Source organism: Patagioenas fasciata, chromosome 7 (assembly GCF_037038585.1).
Source record: "Patagioenas fasciata isolate bPatFas1 chromosome 7, bPatFas1.hap1, whole genome shotgun sequence".
NCBI classification, from domain to species: domain Eukaryota; kingdom Metazoa; phylum Chordata; class Aves; order Columbiformes; family Columbidae; genus Patagioenas; species Patagioenas fasciata.
Genome location: NC_092526.1, coordinates 36,167,948 through 36,187,775, shown reverse-complemented (window position 1 = coordinate 36,187,775; position 19,828 = coordinate 36,167,948). Strand labels below are relative to the sequence as shown.

Sequence of the window (19,828 nt, the reverse complement as noted above, 5' to 3'; positions counted from 1 at the left end):
AAAGAGGCAGAGAGCTCCAGCCATCTTTGCTTTAAATCACTTGGGCCCAGTGCTTACTACGCAGGCACAATGATGCATTTACTCAGGGTTTCAAACACATCTCTTCAAAAAAAGACTCTGGGAAATAGCACAAGGAAAACACAGGAAGAGCACGGGGACATGTCCTAGAGCTGGGAGAAACCCTTGTGCAGATACAAAGGATAAAAACCTGTAGATTGTGAAAACATAATGTGTAGAGCACAGGAGGTAGAAGAGATCAAAAATAAATTTCAAATTCTGAAGAGAATGCCATAACAGCTCCCTTTGAAAAACAAAACAGATTTTGAACACTGATTTTGACAAAAATGGCAGCATTTTGCCTGGAAACAGGAAACTGGAGCCAGTTAAAGAGGCAACTCAGACCCCTCAACAATCCCATCAGCAAGAAACAAATGGCAGGTCATGGCTGGAAGAGTGTTTGTGGACATCTCCCAGGACAAGTTTTTCAGGGATCCCCACGACTCCGGGCTCTGCTCAAGAGCTTTGTTGGAAGCATTAAAGGCTTCGGCAGATGAACCAAAGGGCAACGGGTTTTCTGGTCACTTTTCCTACCACACTGCATGCCTGGGGGACTGTTGCTGAGCACAAGAACCCTTTTTCTCTCCTTCTCCCATGCCCTAGGGACACTGGGGACCAAAGCAAGACCCACTGGTTGGAAACAGAAGAGTAGTAACTCAAGATCTGCAGGTTCAGACACTGAATAAACTGTTTAATCAAGGAAGAACATATGGGGGTGCTGGGATCAGTCCTGCGCAGAGCCCCAGCAGCACAGCCAGCCATTGCCCCAGAGAGAAGGCCGCCGCCTCCTCCACGCCTGGCGGAGTCGGCCCTGCAGTTCCTGCAGCCGGGATCTGGAGGAGCCATTTGCCACTGCAGCTTTCAGCTGGGGCAGGGTGCGAATTGCCTGGCGTTGGACGTAGGGACCGCTGTCCCCTAGCGCGCGTCGAACAGCTGGAACAGAGAGGAACAGAGCCAAGGTCAGAGCCTGGATCCGCGGGGACCCCAGGAACCCCTCCTGCCAGGGCCACCCCACCAGCTCTTCGGATGGCCAGGGAGAACAGCGGCCAACAGGATCGGGTGGAAGGAGCTGGCCACGAACAGCCCACATGTCCTTGAAACCTCTCTCTGCTCTGCCCCCACCGCCCCTCGTCTGCACAGGGAGCAGAGCCCTCCCCATTTGGGGCAGGGATTGCAGCTCCCTGGCCAGGGTCCTTCCTCCTCCCTGCCAGTCCCTGCTGACACCCCGCTGCCCTCACTCACCATGGTAGATGATCCATAACTTCTCCGGCTGAGCCCTCATGTGCTGCCCAAGGACCCCTGGGAACACAGAGCCCGTCACCGCTCCTGCTCGCCCCAGCAGCACAGCTGCCCCACATCAGCCCAGCCACACGTGCTCCTGGCCCTGGCAGCGCTGAGCTCGGGCTCTGCCCCAAGCGCGATGCCCACAGGCAGGGGAGGGAGAGGGCGGCAGGGAGCCCCGTGCACCCCACATCGGGCAGTGATGGCTCCAGAGCTGCTGGGCCGAGTCCTGCTGCCAGTGCAGCACCCGCGGCTGGGGCTGAGCTGAAGTGGGGCTGGGAGGAACCGCGGGGGGTTGTGCCTCACCAAGAAACGCAACGGCTGCCTCTCGTATGGAGTCCTGTGGGCTCTGCATGTACATAAGGGACTGATGCAGGTACTCTGCTGCTCTGCTGTGGCACTCTGCCAGCTGGAGAGAGCGACAGGAGATGGAGACAAGAGCTGGGGCAGACTCTGCCCTTGGCCAGGTGGTCCCTGCGCCCAGGACTGGCCTCCCCTGCCAGGACACCCACAACACCCAGCCAGCAGCCGGCTGGTGCCAGGTCTGGAGGGAGCAGAGGGCTGGGTGCTCCCAGAGGAGCTGCGGGGCCATCCTGTCCCCAACCCCCAGCTGGGCCAGGGCTCCGTCAGCAGCCCTGGCCTTGGGCAAGGAGTGGAGCTTGGAGAAGAGCCCGTGGGGCCGCACACCCGAGGTATGGGAGCGTGTGTGGGCTGCAGGCTGGTGGCGATGGGCTGCAGCAGTGGGCAGGGGCACAGCTGCCAGCCCCACACACTGGGCACTGGGGGCTTGTCCAGGCTGGGGCTGGGGCTTCATAGCATCCTTACCAGGCACTCGCCGATCGCCTCTATCTGCTGATCCTTTGCCACCACCTGCCTGAGCTTCTCCTTCTTCAGGAACCGGGTAGCTTGCAGAAGGGTACCCCAACAGGTCTGTAGAGCAGCAGAGATCGAGAGATTGCACCACTGCCCATAGCACGGGACCTGCGTCCCCTGCACCTGGGCAAGGCTCAGGGCCTGTGCTGGCCTGTGGCAGGGAGATGCAGGAGGTGGGGAACTCGTCTGCCAGCAGATTGGTGCTCAGGCACAGGAGCAGGGCAACCCCCATCTCGGGCACTGGGTGGTGCCGGGGCAGCAGGACAGACGTCCCCCAGGGCTGCTGCTCTGGAGCCAAGGCCAGGAGGTGGCTGGAGCTCTGCAGTCTGTGAGGTGTCAGGGCAGGAAGCGGCTGAGCCACCTCCCATGGGGACACCAGCAGGTCAGAAATCCTCACCGCTGCCACGGCCTTGTTCTCATCATGCACGTGGAAGATCAGTGGGAGCAGGCTCTGGTGCACAAGCGTCTTCAGCAGCTTTTTTCCGTCACCTGCTACACGCTCTATCACCTCTTTGAAGATGCTGACGGAGAGCTGTTGCACGTACCAGGACTCCTGGTGGACAGGAAGAGGGCAAGACCTCAGCACCGGCTGCCTCAGGCGCACCTGGTCCTAGGTCTGAAAATCCACAAGGCAAAATGTTTGCTGGCAGCACCCAGAGCCCACGGGGACTGCACGAAGCCTTACGTTGTCAAAGAGAGGCCGGAGCCTTTCAGCCAGCTGCAGAGCGATGGGGGTGGAAATTGGGAAGCGTGGGTCACGGATCACTTTGCTGAGCACAGACAGGCTCATCCTGACCATATCCATGTCTGTGTCTTGCAGTACATCTGTGAGTCTGTGCACCAGGAACCGCATTTTTGGGACCTGCGTGGAACAGTTGGAGCAGTTGTGGCAGCTGGAGCCCACGCTACTGCCTCAGGGCCCAGACACCAACGGCCTGCCCCGAAGGACTCGGGCAGGTGAACAGGGAGGCAGGAGAGCTGGGAGCAGCTACCACAGCTCCCGTAGCCCAGCCAAGTCCAAGCCGCTCTGGTAGCCAGCACCCCTGCCCAGCCCCACGCCACCAGCACGGCTTCAGCCGCTGCCTCCTGCTCACCATCCTGGGTGTGCCGCAGAGCACGCTGAGGCCTTTGAGCACCAGGGAACGCATCATCCTGCAGTCGCTCTCCAGGTATCTTGGGACAAGCTGCAGGAAACTGTCAACCCTTACATCTGCGCCAGGGGAGGCCAGGATCTGAAACACACAGAGCAGTGACGGGGTGCCCGGCTGGCAGGACCCCAGCCCTCAGCAGCCTCTGATTGCTCGTCCTATGAGGAGCGAGAGCTGGCGCAAGGGGGGCACAAAGCACACACAGAGGCAAGTGTCCCCCCAGCAGCAGGCACCCAAGGGCACACAGAGGAGCCCACCCTCTGCCCCAGACCCACTGACTGGGCTCCCCCTGCAGCTGCGGCTACGAGAGGGCAGAGTGGTGGGAAGCAGCTCAGCGAGGCAGCGCTCGCCATCAGGCTCACCTCCACAAGGAACGCCATGGCAGGGAGCTCACAGCGGGGCTCATTCTTGCTGAGCAGCTCGACCAGGTAGGACACCACAGAGGCATTGAAGTGTCTTGATACACCATGGAACTCTCTGGCAAGGGGAAGAAGGCACCATTGGCCATGAGCACGGCAGGCAAACCTCTCCTGGGACTCCCTGTCCCCCTCAAGGGCCAAAGACCCCTTTCTGCTCCACTCCAGCCAGCAGCAGCATTTGCTCCCACAGGCCTGGGTCTTTTCCATACCCCTCACCAGGGGAAAGGCAGTGCCCAGCACCAGCAGGCTCCTTTTGGGGAGGAAACTGGAAAAAACACCCTTCCCACCCAAAAGCCTTCCCTTTCTCAGAGAACCCTTTCCTGCCCATGGGAACTCGTCCCCCAGGCTCTGCCCCCGGTCCTCAGCGCATCCTGCTGCCGCGGTGGCTGCCCTGGCTGGTGCTGCCTGCAGACAGACCTCGACTCTGTGCCGTCAGCCCAGGCCCTCGGGAGGGGACGCCGGCGCTTTGGGAGGTGGCTGCTCCTGTGCACCCAGCTCTCCCAGCCTTTGCCAGTCTGCTGGGCCATCACCGCCGACCAGTCCCTCTCACCCCGCACCAAGGGGATTGTGTGGGCTGCCCTGTCTGCAGGGCACCAGTGGCAGGGGGAGCAGGGAGAAGGGGGCTCTCACCTGGCCAGCAGCCCCATTGCGCAGTGGTGGGTCTCAGCGTGGAGGAGCGTGTCCCAGCCACGCTTACGTTCCACTTCAAAGGCTACAAGCCTATAGCCCAGGCGGCAGAGCAGTGCTTTCACAGTCAGCACTATAAACCTGCGTGCAGAGCAAAGCCCAGGTCACGCTGGGAGCCCTGGCTCCAGGCCCAGGGCCATGGGAGGGCTGGGAGGACTGGGATGGAGCACCTGCTGGGGCTGGTGGGAAGGCCGCCTTCCTCCTGGCATTCCCTCCAGAAAGTATCCACCTTGTCTGACATCTGCTCTGTGCTGTACAAAACTTGGAAGAGCAGAGCCAACAGGAGGCGAGGGAAATTCACCTTCAACCCTCTTGGGCACCTGGGCACGCGGAGGATCTCCCGCAGAACCCTGGTTGCCTGCAGAAGACAAAACAGCGAGAGACCGCGCTCAGTACCAAAACACGCCTGTGGCTGGTCCCGAGCGTGGACACAAGGGGAGCGCCTGGCCTGGCTGCTCCTGAACCTGCCCCTTCCCCGGGTTTCCAGCCACCGCGGGAGATGCAGTGGCGGGGGAGGACAGAGAACCGCCCGCAGAGGCGACCCTGGGGCTGAGCAAAGGCCTGGTCTGGTCACTCACAGCCAGGGCAAGGACGGCCTGTTGGTCCCCGTCAGAGGTGGACGTGCTGTGCAGCGGCCAGTCCTCCAGCACGCAGAGCAGCTCCTGAAACACCTTCTTTGTGGTCATGCTGGTGGTGACCATCATCCTCCACATGGCTGCAGCGGCTCTGCAGGCACAGAGATCCGTGTCACTGGGGCTTTGGCCACAGCACCAGGGCCCAGGCAACCGTGCGGGCCCAGGCAACCGTGCGGGCCCAGGCTGGCCACCAGCCCTGGCTCTGCCCGCTGCCCCTCGCAGGCGGCACCCAGCGGCTCTGCCCCTGCGGGCAGGAGGCGGCTGAGCAGCGGTGCCTTGGTGGGCAGGGGGAGCACGGCAGCGGGCTCTGGGGTGACGTGCCAGAGCTGGGCAACAGAGGGGCCAGAGGGGCCTGAATATCTCTCTTTGTCTGCCAGCCTGCACGGGACAGGCTGTGCAGACCAATAGGCTCTAAAGGCTGGGGAGGTCGGAGCCCTCAAGGCAGGATTCCCAGTACCGGTCGCACGATGGGGCACAGCGCAGCAGGGCCACCACCACATCATGGGGGTGCGCGTCGGTGAGCTCCACAAGGGTGTTGTCCAGCCTGTGCTCGGCAGACTCATCCGTGTTGGTCGTGAACCACCGGTGGATGCACCGCACAATCCTGGGCACCTGGAGGAAGCACAGCTCAGAGCTGGAGTGCTGCCAGGGGAAAACATTTCCCCGGCTTCCTCCAACATGTGCTGCCCTTCCCACCACAGTGTGCTGGCCTAGAAGGCTGTTGGGAGCCCAGCAGACCCGGCTTCAGGGGCCACAGGATCCCTGGGGGGACTCCAACCCTGGCCACAGGCTATTTACCTGCTTCAAAGTGGAGACCTCACTTTCCACAAGCGTATCCAGCAGAGCAGCACCAGCCTCTGCGTCATAGGTGAGTGCTTCTGTCATGGCCTCAGCGACCATGACGGTGGAGCCTTCACGGTCTTTAGGCTCGAAGGACGCCCAATACACCTGCGGGAGAAGGAAGGGCAGGGAAGAGAAGGATGCCACACCAAGGGCCCAACAGCGGTGCTTGGCTGGGCAGCGAGAGCAGGGCTGGCTGCAGGTACCTTTGCTCTGGGGTTGTGCAGGACATGGGTGTACTCCTGCTTCTGCATCTCTTCTGGCAGCTCCCAGTTGGGATCTGGCAAAGACCAAGCGTGGGCAGAGCTGAGGGGCTGCAGGAGAGGCTGGAGAACACAGCCGAGCCCCGTGACAGGGGCTGGTGGGGACACTGACCCCCGTCTCTCTGGCCGCAGGATGGGGCTGGGAGTGCCCATGGATGGAGCGTGGCCAGACCCCAGTGTGGGGAACAGCCCTGTCCCCTCATCCCCTCTTTCCCTGGGGATATCCACGGGGATGGGTCCCAGCAGGCTGCAGCCACTCGCCCTGCGGCCCAGCCCGGCCACTGACCTGCCTGCAGCAGCTGGAGCTCCTGCACCTCCTCATGCTGCAATGGTGGGGCGGCCTCAGCGCCCTTCTCCTCCTCATCCTCACTCTTATTGCTCAGCCAGACCACCCTGGGTGTGAATGGGGGTCTCCACGCCATCCCGCTGCTGTCTGGCCTCAAGGGCTCCTGCTGCAGGGATAGGAGACGTGTAGGCAAAGCGTTGTAGACGTTAGACACGGATCAACAGGGAACAAGGTGTCTGCACAGGGGCTCCTGGCAGCTCCACTCGGTCCTGTCCTGTCCCGTCGTGTCCTCCGGGCACAGTGAGGTGGTTGCTGTGCCACCACCACCCTTATCACGGCGGGTCACAAAGGGCTCTGTGACACGGTGCCACAGGCATGTGCCCTAGGGCTCCCTCAGCCCAGCAAACCCACCCCACAGTGACACAGCATGGAAGGAGCTCCACAGGGGCCGGCTGAAGAGGCACAAATGGCAGTTCACAGCAGGAAGAGTGTGTGTAGACATCTCCAAGGACAAGTTTTCCAGGGATCCCCACAGCTCTGGATTCTGGTCTTGTTAGAAGCATTAAAGGCTTCAGCAGAAGAACCAGGTGCAAAGTGGTGTCTGGTCACTTTTCCTACCACACTGCATGCCTGGGTGACTGTTGCTGAGCACAAATACCATTTTTGTAGGCTTCTCCCATGCCCTGGGGACACTGGGGACCAAAGCAAGACCCACTTGTTGGAGAAAGACGGGCGAAAGAACTATAGGAGTAGCTCCCGTGCTTCACGGGACACCACGACGGGTGGGTTTGGGGCCTGAAAGAGCTTTACCTCAGGGCAAAAGATCATGGGGAAAAAGCAAACAACCACTATCAAACACCTGTGCTGCTCTCCTAGATCAGTGCTCAGATTTCTCAGACTGAGACTGATGAACCCCCGGGCATGGGTACACCCTGGGTACACCATGCCTTGTACCTCCACTGCAATTGCGGAACAATGCAGGGTAAACAACCTTCCTGCAGCAACCAACCCCCCTGACATCCCAGCCCCAGAGAGGCAGAGCGCTCCAGCCATCTTTGCTTTAAATCACTTGGGCCCAGTGCTTACTACGCAGGCACAATGATGCATTTACTCAGGGTTTCAAACACATCTCTTCAAAAAAAGACTCTGGGAAACAGTACAAGGAAACACAGGAAGAGCACGGGGACATCTCCTAGAGCTGGGAGAAACACTTGTGCAGAAACAAAGGATAAAAACCTGTAGATTGTGAAAACATAATGTGTAGAGCATAGAAGAGATCAAAAATAAATTTCAATCTAGAGGGAATGCTGTAACAGCTCCCTTTGAAAAACAAAATAGATTTTAAACGCTGATTTTGACAAAAATGGCAGCATTTTTCCTGGAAACAGGAAACTGGAGCCAGTTAAAGAGGCAACTCAGACCCCTCAACAATCCCGTCAGCAAGAAACAAATGGCAGGTCATGGCTGGAAGAGTGTTTGTGGACATCTCCCAGGACAAGTTTTTCAGGGATCCCCACAAGTCTGCCCCCCATCCACGCGGCCTCCCCCACCCAGAAATCCACAGTGACCCAGCACTAAAGGAGCTCCACAGGAGCCGGCTAAAGAGGCACAAATGGCAGGTCACAGCCAGGAGAGTGTTTGTGGAAATCTCCAAGGACAAGTTTTTCAGGGATCCCTACAGCTCCAGGCTGTGCCCACAAGCTTTGTTGGAAGCACTAAAGGCTCCAGCAGGAGATCCAAAGAGCTAAGTGGTTTATAACCTAAGTTGAAGCTGAGCTCTGATCATTTATGGTAGTGTTCCAGAGACTTCTCTCAGCCAAGGCATTTGATTGGTGACTGGCCTTGTCTGTTGGCCAAGAGGCGTGTGCATGACCATATTGGTGTCTCCCTCTAGGAGTTCCTGGGGCTTTCAGGGAGCGGGGTGCGGGGTTGGGGAGGGCCTCTGCAGCAGTGGGGAACAGCCCTGTCCCCTCTTCCCCCAGGGATGTCCCCAGGGGGTGGGATGGGCCCCAGGCAGCTGCAGCCACTCCCCTGTGGCCCAGCTCAGCCAAAGGAACACGGCTGCAGTGAGTTATCTAGATATCTAGGCTTTCCTTCAGCCTCACTGTTTTTCTTCTGTAGGATGTTGCTCTGAGAAGTGTAGGAAGAGCCTTTGTCCTCTTCCTGTCCCTGTCTTTCTCTCCTCCACTGCATCTGGAGTTCAGCTCTGCCTGTATTTTGACCATGGTGGCACACTGGAGCAATTCACCATTGCTCTGGGCAACGTGCAGTGCCGTCTGCTGGCCAACACACGTTTATCCATCTAGATTCATTTCTCCCAATTCCCACATCCGCTGTCCCCACCACCAGCACCAGGCTACAGCGCTCACACTGGCACTGCTTAGGGGTGCCCCTTCTGGCTGCGATCTTAAAGATCCAGCAAACCCCAAGGCATCTCATTTCCCCATAGGAAGCCTCTGAGGAATAGCTCCTGTGCTTCATGGAACCCCATGTTTTATCCATGAGCTTGTCAAAACATTCAAGGCTCTTCCAGAACAACATCAGGGAGCATGTAGCTATTTCCAAACCCATGGCTCCAGAGGGGTAGGTGCAACTGAAGCAATTAATCCCGTATAGTAAAGGTGACATTTTGGTGAGATTTTCTAGCAAAGCCATATGACTGGCATATAGCGCTGGAGACTGACTACAGTCCCAGGGAGATGGGGGTTTTGGGGCCTGAAAGAGCTTTGCCTCAGGGCAAAAGATCATGGGGAAAAAGCAAACAACGACTATCAAACTCTGTGCTGCTCTCCTTGATCAGTGCTCAGATTTCTCAGACTGAGACTGATGAACCCTCAAGCATGGGTACACCCTGGGTACACCATGCCTTGTGCCTCCACTGCAATTTAGGAACAACGCAGGGTAAACAGCCTTCCTGCAGCAACCAACCCCCCTGACATCCCAGCCCCAGAGAGGCAGAGCGCTCCAGCCATCTTTGCTTTAAATCACTTGGGCTCAGTGCTTACTACACAGGCACAAAGATGCATTACTCAGGGTTTCAAACACATCTCTTCAAAAAAAAGACTCTAGGAAACAGTACAAGGAAAACACAGGAAGAGCACGGGGACATGTCCTAGAGCTGGGAGGAACACTTGTGCAGAAACAAAGGATAAAAACCTGTAGATTGTGAAAACATAATGTGTACAGCATAGGATGCAGAAGAGGTAAAAAATAAACTCCAAATTCTGGAGAGCCATAAACCACCTTCCTTTAATTTTGATTTTGTCAAAAATGGCAGCATTTTCCCTGGAAACAAGAAACTTCCCTGAACATTTATTGCACTTGACATCTAGTTCCCCCTCTGAATTTTTTACAGGTTAATGTTGACTAGCCCTGCCAGTCCTGCATGTATATCTCTTCCAAACACTGAGAGCAAAGTGTTGGTTGCAAATCAGAGTTTTCCCTGCTAAACAGATAAGGCAGGGCATGAGAGAGAATGCACCTGCCATTCCCAGAACAAGCTTTCTCCCAAAGTACGGTTGAAATGCAGCAAAATGCTTAATTTTCAAATAATCCAAGCAGATATCAAAGTACCACAGCCACACAATCACATCAAGATCAGGTCAAATGGAAGTGAAGCGTTCAGAAAATCACAGTGATGCACTTTTAACTACAGTAAAGTCTGACTTTTGATTACGTTTAAAGAACCAAAATTAGACATGCCTGATTTAGCACTTGCTTGTTAATATGTGAGTCAGCATTGGTGCACTACAGGGAACACGTCCATAACTTTCTGACATCAAACGTGTTACCATGTTGGTACTTAGGAGCTCTCTGCTACATTCTTGTAGGAGGTCACCAAGATGCAGCCTTGCCCTTTAGACCTGCATGGACAAGCTTTGTGAGACTGTCTTGTTCTTCATGGCCCCTAACATCTGAATAGCCCTCTGTGGTCCACCTGACGCAGACAGGGATCTGCCTATGGGTAGATCCTGCACACATCTCTTTGGTGTATAAAATGCAAGCAGTTCAGCCTGGTTCCCACGTGTGCACTGGATGTGGCTGGTGTCTGAGAAGATAACTGGCTTGTCAGTGCATGTCCTGCTTCCCAGCATCTCCAAGGGATGCAGTCTCTAGGGCAAATCATCGTCTGTATTCTTACCTTTGTCATCAAATCCGGAGAGCTGCTGAGTTTAACTTATCACTGTGCTGCCTAATGGCAAGTAAAGAAGGTTAGTAAGGAAGCAACACAGCTTTAATTCTCTGAGAGAACTGTGGGGCTTTTAGATGTGCCCTTTCCCCAGAGGTTAGACCAAGGAAGGAAAGAAAATAAAGAGGTGTTTGATAGAAGTTAGAGTTGCACATAGCCTGATATAAAATTATCAGAAGGTCAAGTGCATTTGCCTCTGCTCTGGGTACATCTGCCTTTCTTTTTCCAGCAAGGTGTTTTGCAATGAAACAACCTGTTTCATTATGCTATTTTCTGTGTGCATTTTACTGATGGGCCACAGCTCCCCCTCCACAGCCTCCTCTCCGTTTTCCACCTCGTGTGGCTTTCTCTCCCTTCTCTCCCTACTCTGCTGGAGTACGGCTCTGCTGTTGGCAGGCAGAGCCTGCATCTCACGCTGGTCCCACAGCATCACCTCACCACGCTCCCCAAGAGAGTCTCAGAACAGGGGGGAGCTAGCAATGAGGTGCTTCATGGCTGTTGGACAGCCCATGCCCCTAGTTGTGGTTCTTGGGCAGAACTGAGCCACAGGCACCATGCAGAGAAGTGCAAGACCAGAGCAACACGTGGCACAAAGAGGAGACTCCGCATGGTGTCCCCACATGTCTGGCCAGGTGAGGATTCCATCTCCCCCTCCTCACAGGGCAATGTCTGGCATCACTGCCATCAACGTCACCATGTGTCAGGACAGACTGCAACAAAACCCAAACAAGCAGAACAACCAGCCTGCTGACAAGGTTATTAATAAAAAACAGAGTTTGTAATTGCCTCTGGCAGCTGTTTGCCCAGGGTTCAGTTTAGACAAAGAGACTTGACCATGTCACAATTCATTAAGTGCTGTGGCTCGTTAAGTGATATCCAGTTTACTTACACAGAGGAAAGGCTGTTACTACAGCTGCTGTGCTGTCTGCATTTCAGGTCTGAGCTGAAGCCCACAGATTGCTGATTTCTAAGACCAGGATGGAGGGGAAACTTGTGGGAAAAACCAAGGACCCTAGAAGGTTATCAGCAGCTTTCTCTCTTTTACTTCCGGAGGAGTTTTGGGCTTACTCAGCAGAGGCGTTTTGAGAGTACACATTAAACAAGTGGTTGAAAAATTTGGAAGTGGTGACCACAGAGATCTTGGTACAGATCAGGAGACCAAGGGTTAAAATGCCTCCATATACCAGCTCACAGCCAGTCACTGGGGCTGGGGATGCTCAGCCACTGGGGAGGACAGCAGGAGTTTTAGGGACTGAAATCTCAGAGTAGCCAAACTAAACGTAAGAACGAAGTATAATGTGATGACTCTGTTATCACATCGATGGAGTGATCTGCAAGGGGAGCTGCACTCTCATGGAGTGGGAATGCAACAGTACCAGGCCTCACAACATGCTACGTTTAACCAGACAGCAGAACACCTCAGGTGTAATTGGTAAGTGTGGGGAAAGATACCTTCAGCAGCCTATTGCATGCATATTGCTCTGGGTCTGTCCTAGCTAGCCCTCTTTGCACCAAAGCAAGCCCTGCCCTTAGGGAAAGGGGGAATAGTATCTGGGTGAAAGGAAAAGCAAACCTTGTGTTGCCCAGGCAGATCCCTTGTTGGCTGGGTTCCTTTGGGCAGATTGTCAGCTCAAATCCCAGGAAGCAGATACTTGAGTGAGTGGCTCATAAGAGCTGGGGCAGCTTCTCTGGCTCACAGACTCAGTAACACAGAGCAGGACTGCTGGAAAGCCCTGCTTTTGCCTGGTTCACGCTGGTAATGCTGTGGTTCCTAATGACGTGACTTCCTCAGCACACACAGGACACATTTCACTCGTGGAAAACAACAGGCTTAGCGATGGATACTACACTCCTAAGAAGACTAAGTCACATACTCCCCTCCATGGAAGACAATGCCAAGACAGACATAGGGACATGGTTTAGTGCTAGAGGTAGATTGTGGTTGGATTTGATGATCTTCAGGGTCTCTTCTAACCAAAATTATTCTATAATTCTACTACGTGAAACCGAGTGTGGTGCGTTGACCACTACTAGCAGCCAGACACTTGCCCAGCCTTTTGCTCATTCCTGTCTTTCACAGGACAGGAGGAAAATAGAAGAAACTTGAGAAGACTTGTGGACTGAAGTAATGATAGTTTCACAGGGAGAACAAAAGCTGCATGTGCAAGCAAAGCTAAAAGAGGAGTTGGGAAGCAGGGTCTTAGTGTACTGGTTGCTTGGAAAGACAAACACCATAAACACAAATGTCCTCCTTTTCTCCTCATTTCCTTGAGCTTTTATTGCTGGGCATGACAAGATATGGGATGGAATATCCCTTTGGTCAGTTCAGGTTGGCTGGCCCTGACTGAGCTGTAATGTTCGTGCTGCCCATACACGAAGAGCTGCGAGGCCATTCTAGGTTGCACACAGAGTCAGCACAAAAACTTGCACACCCAAAGAATTTTAAGCAGCTGGGCTGAAGGACCTTAATTTTTTTTTTTTTTTCCTAGCTACTTTCAAATAGGCCATGGGAGAAAAAAAAAAAATGGATGGAAGATTTCAGGTATTTGACTTTCTTATTTAAAAAATTTGGTTTTGTCATCCAATAAGATCTTGTAGTTCTGAGCACTTTGCCTTCTACCTTAGCAAAGGAAATTCCCACCTTCTCAAAAAGAACATAAGCTAAAATCCCATGTCCCATGCAGCCAGCCTCTTCACTTCACCAACCAAAACAAACAAAAAACACAACAAAAAACCCCACCAAGCCCAGACAAAACGATGTGCTTGCACCATTCCTTGGTTTCCCAGTATTTACATGCAGACAATGCCCCAAGTGAGCTACTACCACCTGGAGAGCAGGTCCTGGGTTGTAGCAGCTGACTCACAGTACAATGATAACCAGGAGGAAGAGCAGAGACAAGGGGATGCCCCAGTGCACTTGGAAGGGCGCCCAAAGCTTGGTACCTCACCACAAAACCGTGAGACCTTTCCTCAGGAAAGGCAACTCTCCATGTGCAAGCATAGATGCCCCAAGCTTGGGATCCTGAAGCCCAGCACCTCAACCCCATCTCAGCAGAAATGACAGGAACACTCTGGAAGCCAGACAGGATGTAGCCACCACCTCTGTGTTTTGCCCTTTCGCAAATTGACTTGCTCTGTGCCCTCTGCTCTGCTTAATTGATCCGCTGCCCATCTTCAGCAAACAAATTGTTCTGCTGTCTCATTCATAATATGCTTCAAATAAAGTGTGCTTCTGCCTGAGTGTACGCCCTTCGGGGGTACTTTAAATTGTCACAGTGCATAAGGCTTTCCATGAAATCTGCATTTTTACAGTGCTGCATCTCCACAATGGCCCCCTGGAGCCACACTTAATGTACTTCAAGGAACATAGAGACTTATCTTGCTTAAAGAACTTGGCTAGGAAGGCAAAGCTTGCTTTAAACCAAGTTCTTTTCCTCCTCTCTTTAACACACCCAAACACATGAGTTTTACTTTTTCATCCTGAAAACACAGAAGCAAACCGAAGTCCAAAGAGTGTTTCAGCTCTGAGAACCCACCAAATCAAAGCTAGATACAGCTGAAACTGGGCAAGGATTCAAGTCCTGTGGGATCTGGTCTTGCTGCTTGAGGAGCATCACTGAGGAAATCAGTGGGGCCAAGTGCCCCCCAAAACATGCTTCGAGCAAGTAGCCAGTGTGCCCAGGAGATATGATCCATGACTGTGAAATCCCACCAGTAGCTTGTAATTTACTCCAGACCTAATGATGGTACAGAAACAGTGCTGAAGGAACAGCCACCACTGCTGATGGGCAGGGAGGAGCTCAAATTTCAGCTTCTTCTCACCCTTCTCATGTATTTCCAGGGCACAGACCAAAAGCAAGCAGAAGGTGCCCAAATGCCACCCAGTCTGCATTTCATTAGTGATGCTAGACCCCTCTGAACAGCTTGTGTGCAAAGGAACCTCAGTGACACACAGAGACAAGGAGGTTGGATTTTGCTTGTGTTCACATAGATTCAGAAAGTGAACCAGCTCCACCACACGTATTATCAGCACAAGAAAGCCCTAAAACGCTGTCTATTTTTGATGTCCATTCTGGTAAGGAGCATTTCCCATGAGAAGGATCTCCCATGTTTGTGCAAGATGGTTTTGGGGAGTGAGGATCTCCTCAGCATCAGGAAGCATGGATCTAACTGCTCCATTTCTGTCTTTGAATCTGCATATCATGGAAAAACAAAACAAAACCCAGGTCCCACAGCCTCTTCCCAGGAGCTCTGAGATGGGCAGCAAGGCACAAAATTCACACCCAGCAGCATGGAGCAGTGCACAGGTCTTTCACCTCAATTGATGCTGGCAGCTTCTCACCACGTGGTCTGCCTCGCTGAGGGCCAGCGAGAGCAGATTTGGAGCAAGGGGTTGGCAGGATATTGCAAAAACTGGGATCAGAGCTGCTTCCCAGCTGGAGTCTAAACTAACTACGAGATTACCTCCACAGCCAGCGCATAGAATGCTTGGCCTGTTCCTCTTCCAGCTTGCCACAGTCTTGTCTGTCTTCTCTTCCACCTTTCTTCAGAGCCTCCTTCACTGCAGGAACTGTCTTCCTGCCAGAGGCTGCCCAGTCCCTTTGCACCATCCGTACCCTATCACACTCCCAGGACTGCTTCCTTCCTGACCGCATTGGGAAAAACATCCCCAGGTCAGCTGCTGTCAGGCATACGGACACCTTGGGAAAACAACTCCAAAATTAACTGGAGGCAAATACTTAAAGGGCAGGAGCAAATCTGCAAACCCCAGGATCAAACTCGTGAAGCCTCCCTCCCTCTCCAGAGGCAGAAGAGAAGCCTGTGTCTGCAGAGGCTTCTATACAGAGGTGAAGTTGGCCTGGCAAAATGCAGCTGAACTCCCTCTGGGGATGAACTGAACCATGTGGGATCACTGTAACTCAGAGAGCATCTCAGAAGAGTCCAGCTCAGCATGTCTGTTATGCTTCACTAATTAGCTCAAGTAACTCTACCCATTGACCCCACAGGAAGACGACAATATCTGAGCAAAAGCAAGGACCTTCTAAAGACACTATGCAGCATGCTGGCCTGATCAGCAGCAGGGACAACAGGTTTGGTGTCACTTCTGTTCCTAGAGTTGACTCAGAGCTCAACCCGCCTCTGAGCTTCCCCCCTTTGTGTGCAGACATTGCACTGTTTCTTTGCTAGATCCTCATCTGCTGGGTTCTGCTTTTTGCAAAGTAATGCCATCTGTTGATTTTGCAGAAGTCCAACGTGCAAATGGATTTATTTTTCTCCCTCAAGAGCTGCAGTTCCCTTTCTCTTGTGTGGTCAGGCCACTGTCAGCTTGGGCTGAGATTTTTTTTAAACATTAATGCTCTTTCACATTCCAAGCCAAGGGTTGTTCTGGCAGGAACCGTCCTTTGAAAAAGTAGCAAGCTCAGAGGTGCAAGATGTTCTTGGACAAGCTTGCAGGAGCCATTTCCTCCACTGGAGAGTTAAAACCACTAGAGATGACTGGAACAGCCAGGGTTGGAGCCCAGCACCAAGGCAGAGGACTGTGCAAGGGAGATGTGACACTTGGTCCACCTGCTCAGTTTGGAAATTCTCTCAGATGTGTTTGAGGGTTTAGCAATGACTGCTGACAGCTGAAAGAGAAGAATTAATGAAATTTGGGAGGGGGTGTGGAATTCAAAGCCGACATGGGACACCATGACACCAAATAGCCCTCGAACACCTCTGCTCAGTGGAAAGACATCTGGGCACTATATCAGCAACATAACAACAACAGTACATCTGTTAGCAAAAGCAGGAAATACTCGTAGTTGCAGAACAACAGGCTGCTCACACTTTAGGAGAAGGGGTGAGGACAGCAATACATGGTTATAGCTAGCAAACAGCATTAAAGTAATCAGGCACGGGTGACTCCAGCACCAGCAGATGCAAGTTGGAGTTTAGCATAGAATCATAGAATAGTTTTTGTTGGAAGAGACCATCGAAGCTCATTTAGGCCAGGCCCCCTGCAATGACATCTTCACCAGCTCAGGTTGCTCAGAGCCCCGTCCAGCCTGGCCTGGGATGTCTCCAGGGATGGGGCATCCACCACCTCTCTGGGCAACCTGGGCCAGTGTTTCACCACTCTCATTATAAAAAATGTCTTCCTCATGTGTAGCCTGAATCTCCCCTCTTTGAATGGTTTAATACCATTATCCCTTGTCCTATCGCAACAGACCCTGCTGAAAAGTTTGTCCCCATCTTTCTTGCAGGCTCCTTTTATGTATGGAAAGGCCACAATAAGGTCTTTCTGGAGCCTTCGCTCCTCCAGGCTGAACAACCCCAACTCTCTCTCAGCCTGTCCTCGTAGAGAGGTGCTTCTGTTCTGTCCTGAAACAGCAAAGTCTCAGGAAAAGAGACCTGACAGACATGACCTCAATGGTGCTGTGAGGGTACAGATCACCGAAACAATGCAGCCTCCCTCACTTCCCTAAGAAAAAGAGGCAACTCTGCAGAAACCAAGCCTTGCATTCCTGAGGAACCATGCCATCACAGCCACACATTAGCCACGCAAGACCAGTTGACAGTGCTCATCCATTAATCGATGCCAGAGAAGGACAGATGCTCCTTCTTGGCCTCTCCAGCCTACTGGCACCATGCTGGTATACAGCGAGATTGGTGTGGGAGTGGCTGACTTCACCCTCTTGCCATCTTTGGTCACACATATATCAGCAGCTTGGGGCCTTGCCCATCTCAAATGAACTGCTGCTGGTCCCCAGGCACCTCTAGTGGTTTAGATCACTCACATGTAGGTGTGTCTCCTATCCACCTAAACCTAAAGTCTCCTCAAACTCTGCAGAAGGTTAAGAAATAAAAAATGAAAGCTAACATGCTTTGGGTTGAAAATAAATAGTTCACTGGAGGTTAAACACAGTGATGAGTTTTGACTCCAGCTTTCTAAAACACATCAAGTAAACTGAAGTACGTTTCAGTATGAAATATTTAAACAGGGGACCTGAAAACAGTTCCTTTAGAAAGTTTTCACATGAGATTTGAGATTATTTTTTTGTGGCACACACATTTATCAAACAACATGAAAAGTTTCAGCTGATCCAAATCCAACTTTCTTGGGTTCAGATAATAATAACAACAACAACCACCAGCCCATTAATCAAAAGTACCTCCCAGCTGTGAGCTGGTCATTCCTTCCAAGATGATGGCTGATGTGCTCCATCGTTCTTTACATCACCACCCAGGCTTGGAAAGTCTTTGGACCTATCAAAAGGATACACAAATGCATTTCTTTGGGCAGATGACTGGTATCTAAAGCCCATCATACACGAAAATCATGGGCACCCACAGTATTGGGTATAAATCATTCCAGATGTTCTCAATTGCTTGTGTATTAGATGAGACTTTATACTTTGTCTAAGTTGCTTTTTTTTAACTATTCAAACCAAAGTGAAACACTAGTTAACTTTACAGCCACTGTCCCAGGTGAGGATGCACCACTGGTCCATGGCTCTCCTCTCATCCACCTGGGGAGCTCTGCATGGCTCTGGCACTGAGCTGCAGCCAGTGAAGAGGACATGGACCAGGCGTGAACGAACACCACCTTCCGCATCCCCCTTCATCTCTATTTAATGCACAAACCATCACAACGTGTTCTGCTCTACTGCCCACGGCTCCAGCCCCCATGTATAATGGATGGTACACAATAAGTGGTGTGGGCAAACACCAGGCTGAGCTTTTATGGAAATATTTACCTTGCTCTCCTTGCTGCCTTGGGGCCCTGGGAGACACCTGCTCCCAGCCTCTGTGATGCTGTCTGGGGACCGGTGCTTTCAGCCTTGTGGATGCTGGCAGCATCAGACGTTACCTCTCCCAGCTGGTTTGAAGCAGGAGCCTCCTTTTGCCGCAGGCTGTGACTCGCAGACCCCTGCACAGAGTTTCCTGCAGCTTGGGAAAATGATGGCCACGAAGGTAAAGGAGAAAGATGCAGAACTAAAAAAGTAAATCTCCTTTGCTCTCCTCCTCCCCTGTGTGCATGCCGTTAAAAGTGCTAAATCTGCTCCCTCCAGTTATAACCCAGTAGGGAATGAAGAGAGCCCCGATGCTCTCACCATGGCTCTGGGTCAACTGCATCCTCTGCCACAGGTGAGGGGACACCAGGGGCTGCTATTTGAGAGGGCTTGACTGGACCATAACAGGACTTAAGTTTAAATCTTTGCTTGAGCTGTTCAAACAAAAACTTGACTAGCAGTAAGTTCCCTTGGGTCCACATGTAAGTTATGTATTTTTGGTTGCCCACAACCACATGGCAGAGAAGATAGCGGGCCCGGGGCATGCAGGACTAGGAGGGTGCAGGCAGAGCGGAATGCTGGTTGCAGGACTGTCACCTCCCCAGCACAGCTGGAACAAGGCCACCCAAACATGTCCTATCCTGCTGTGAGGAGGCACCACAGCAATTCCTGCCCTTCCCCCAGATGAAGACAAGCCCACAGCTACACAAGTGCCCCCAAGTCCCTCCATACTATTTTCTCACACCTTTCTTGGGTTAAATCCAGCTCTTCACAGGTGAATGCATCCCACAAGACAGCGCTCATCCTGGGTGCATGAACAGGAGCACAGCGACATGTGTGCCTGACCCCCCTTTCTGCCACCACAGCTCAGGGCAGGATGCAGATGCCAGGATGCTGGACAGTGGCTTCTTCTCTGCTGCAGCTCATATGGGAGGTTTTGCTCCAGCCAGGCTTCCCAGGCTAGGTGTGTTGCGAATCACTGCCATAAGGCCCAGGGGAGGACAAGCAGCAGCTGGTATGAAGATGGGCATGAATTATGGATGTGCCAGCTTCCTTGGAGAGCATAGGACACCTGCTACAGGGCACCTCCCACTGCAGAGATAATGGCTTTTGCTCCACAGACCTCACAGATACACAACACCAGACAAATTAATGCTGTGGTCAAGACCAGCACCCATGGTGACAAAGCCAGGAGGGCTGCAGTCCTCCCTAGGTCTCTCTGGCTGCAGAGAAGTTCTTGAGGCTGTGGAAATAAGTGGTAAGGAAGAGGAGAAACGAGTCAGATTTCTTACTTGGTGATGGTATGATTGCCCATACATCCAGGACCTGGCTCAAGGAGAAAGTTTGCTAGTGATCAAGTTGTTCTCAGTGCCTG

At 53.0% G+C, this 19,828-nt stretch overlaps 1 protein-coding gene across 3 annotated transcripts; it reads right to left on the bottom strand.

Moving 5' to 3' along the window:
* Positions 1-410: 410 nt before the first annotated feature.
* LOC136103240 (maestro heat-like repeat-containing protein family member 6) lies at positions 411-19,118 on the bottom strand. Of its 3 annotated transcripts, none has more exons than XM_071810615.1 (17): positions 18,418-19,118; positions 17,833-17,926; positions 6,490-6,655; positions 6,147-6,220; positions 5,899-6,048; positions 5,558-5,712; positions 5,044-5,191; positions 4,636-4,823; positions 4,409-4,546; positions 3,722-3,836; positions 3,306-3,443; positions 2,897-3,073; positions 2,609-2,764; positions 2,164-2,268; positions 1,645-1,747; positions 1,300-1,356; positions 411-990 (listed from the first exon to the last, which is right to left on the bottom strand). In XM_071810615.1, the coding sequence occupies exons 3-17, from the start codon at positions 6,623-6,625 to the stop codon at positions 782-784; spliced, it is 2,049 nt and encodes a 682-aa protein (XP_071666716.1). In that variant the 5' UTR covers positions 6,626-6,655; positions 17,833-17,926; positions 18,418-19,118; the 3' UTR covers positions 411-781. The 3 variants fall into 3 exon arrangements, with proteins under 3 accessions (XP_071666716.1, XP_071666717.1, XP_071666718.1); XM_071810616.1 differs by having other exon boundaries at positions 6,490-6,652; XM_071810617.1 differs by lacking the exon at positions 1,645-1,747 and having other exon boundaries at positions 892-990.
* Positions 19,119-19,828: the final 710 nt, after the last annotated feature.

What these genes read in the sequence shown, in the direction of transcription:
- LOC136103240 (XM_071810615.1), bottom strand. Translation starts at nt 6,625, where the DNA reads ATGGCGTGGAGACCCCCATTCACACCCAGGGTGGTCTGGCTGAGCAAT. An exon ending in AGGCCGTCCTTGCCCTGGCT is followed by an intron (nt 4,824 to 5,043) that starts GTGAGTGACCAG and finishes TGTCTTCTGCAG; the next exon opens with GCAACCAGGGTTCTGCGGGA. An exon ending in CCATGGCGTTCCTTGTGGAG is followed by an intron (nt 3,444 to 3,721) that starts GTGAGCCTGATG and finishes TGTGTGTTTCAG; the next exon opens with ATCCTGGCCTCCCCTGGCGC.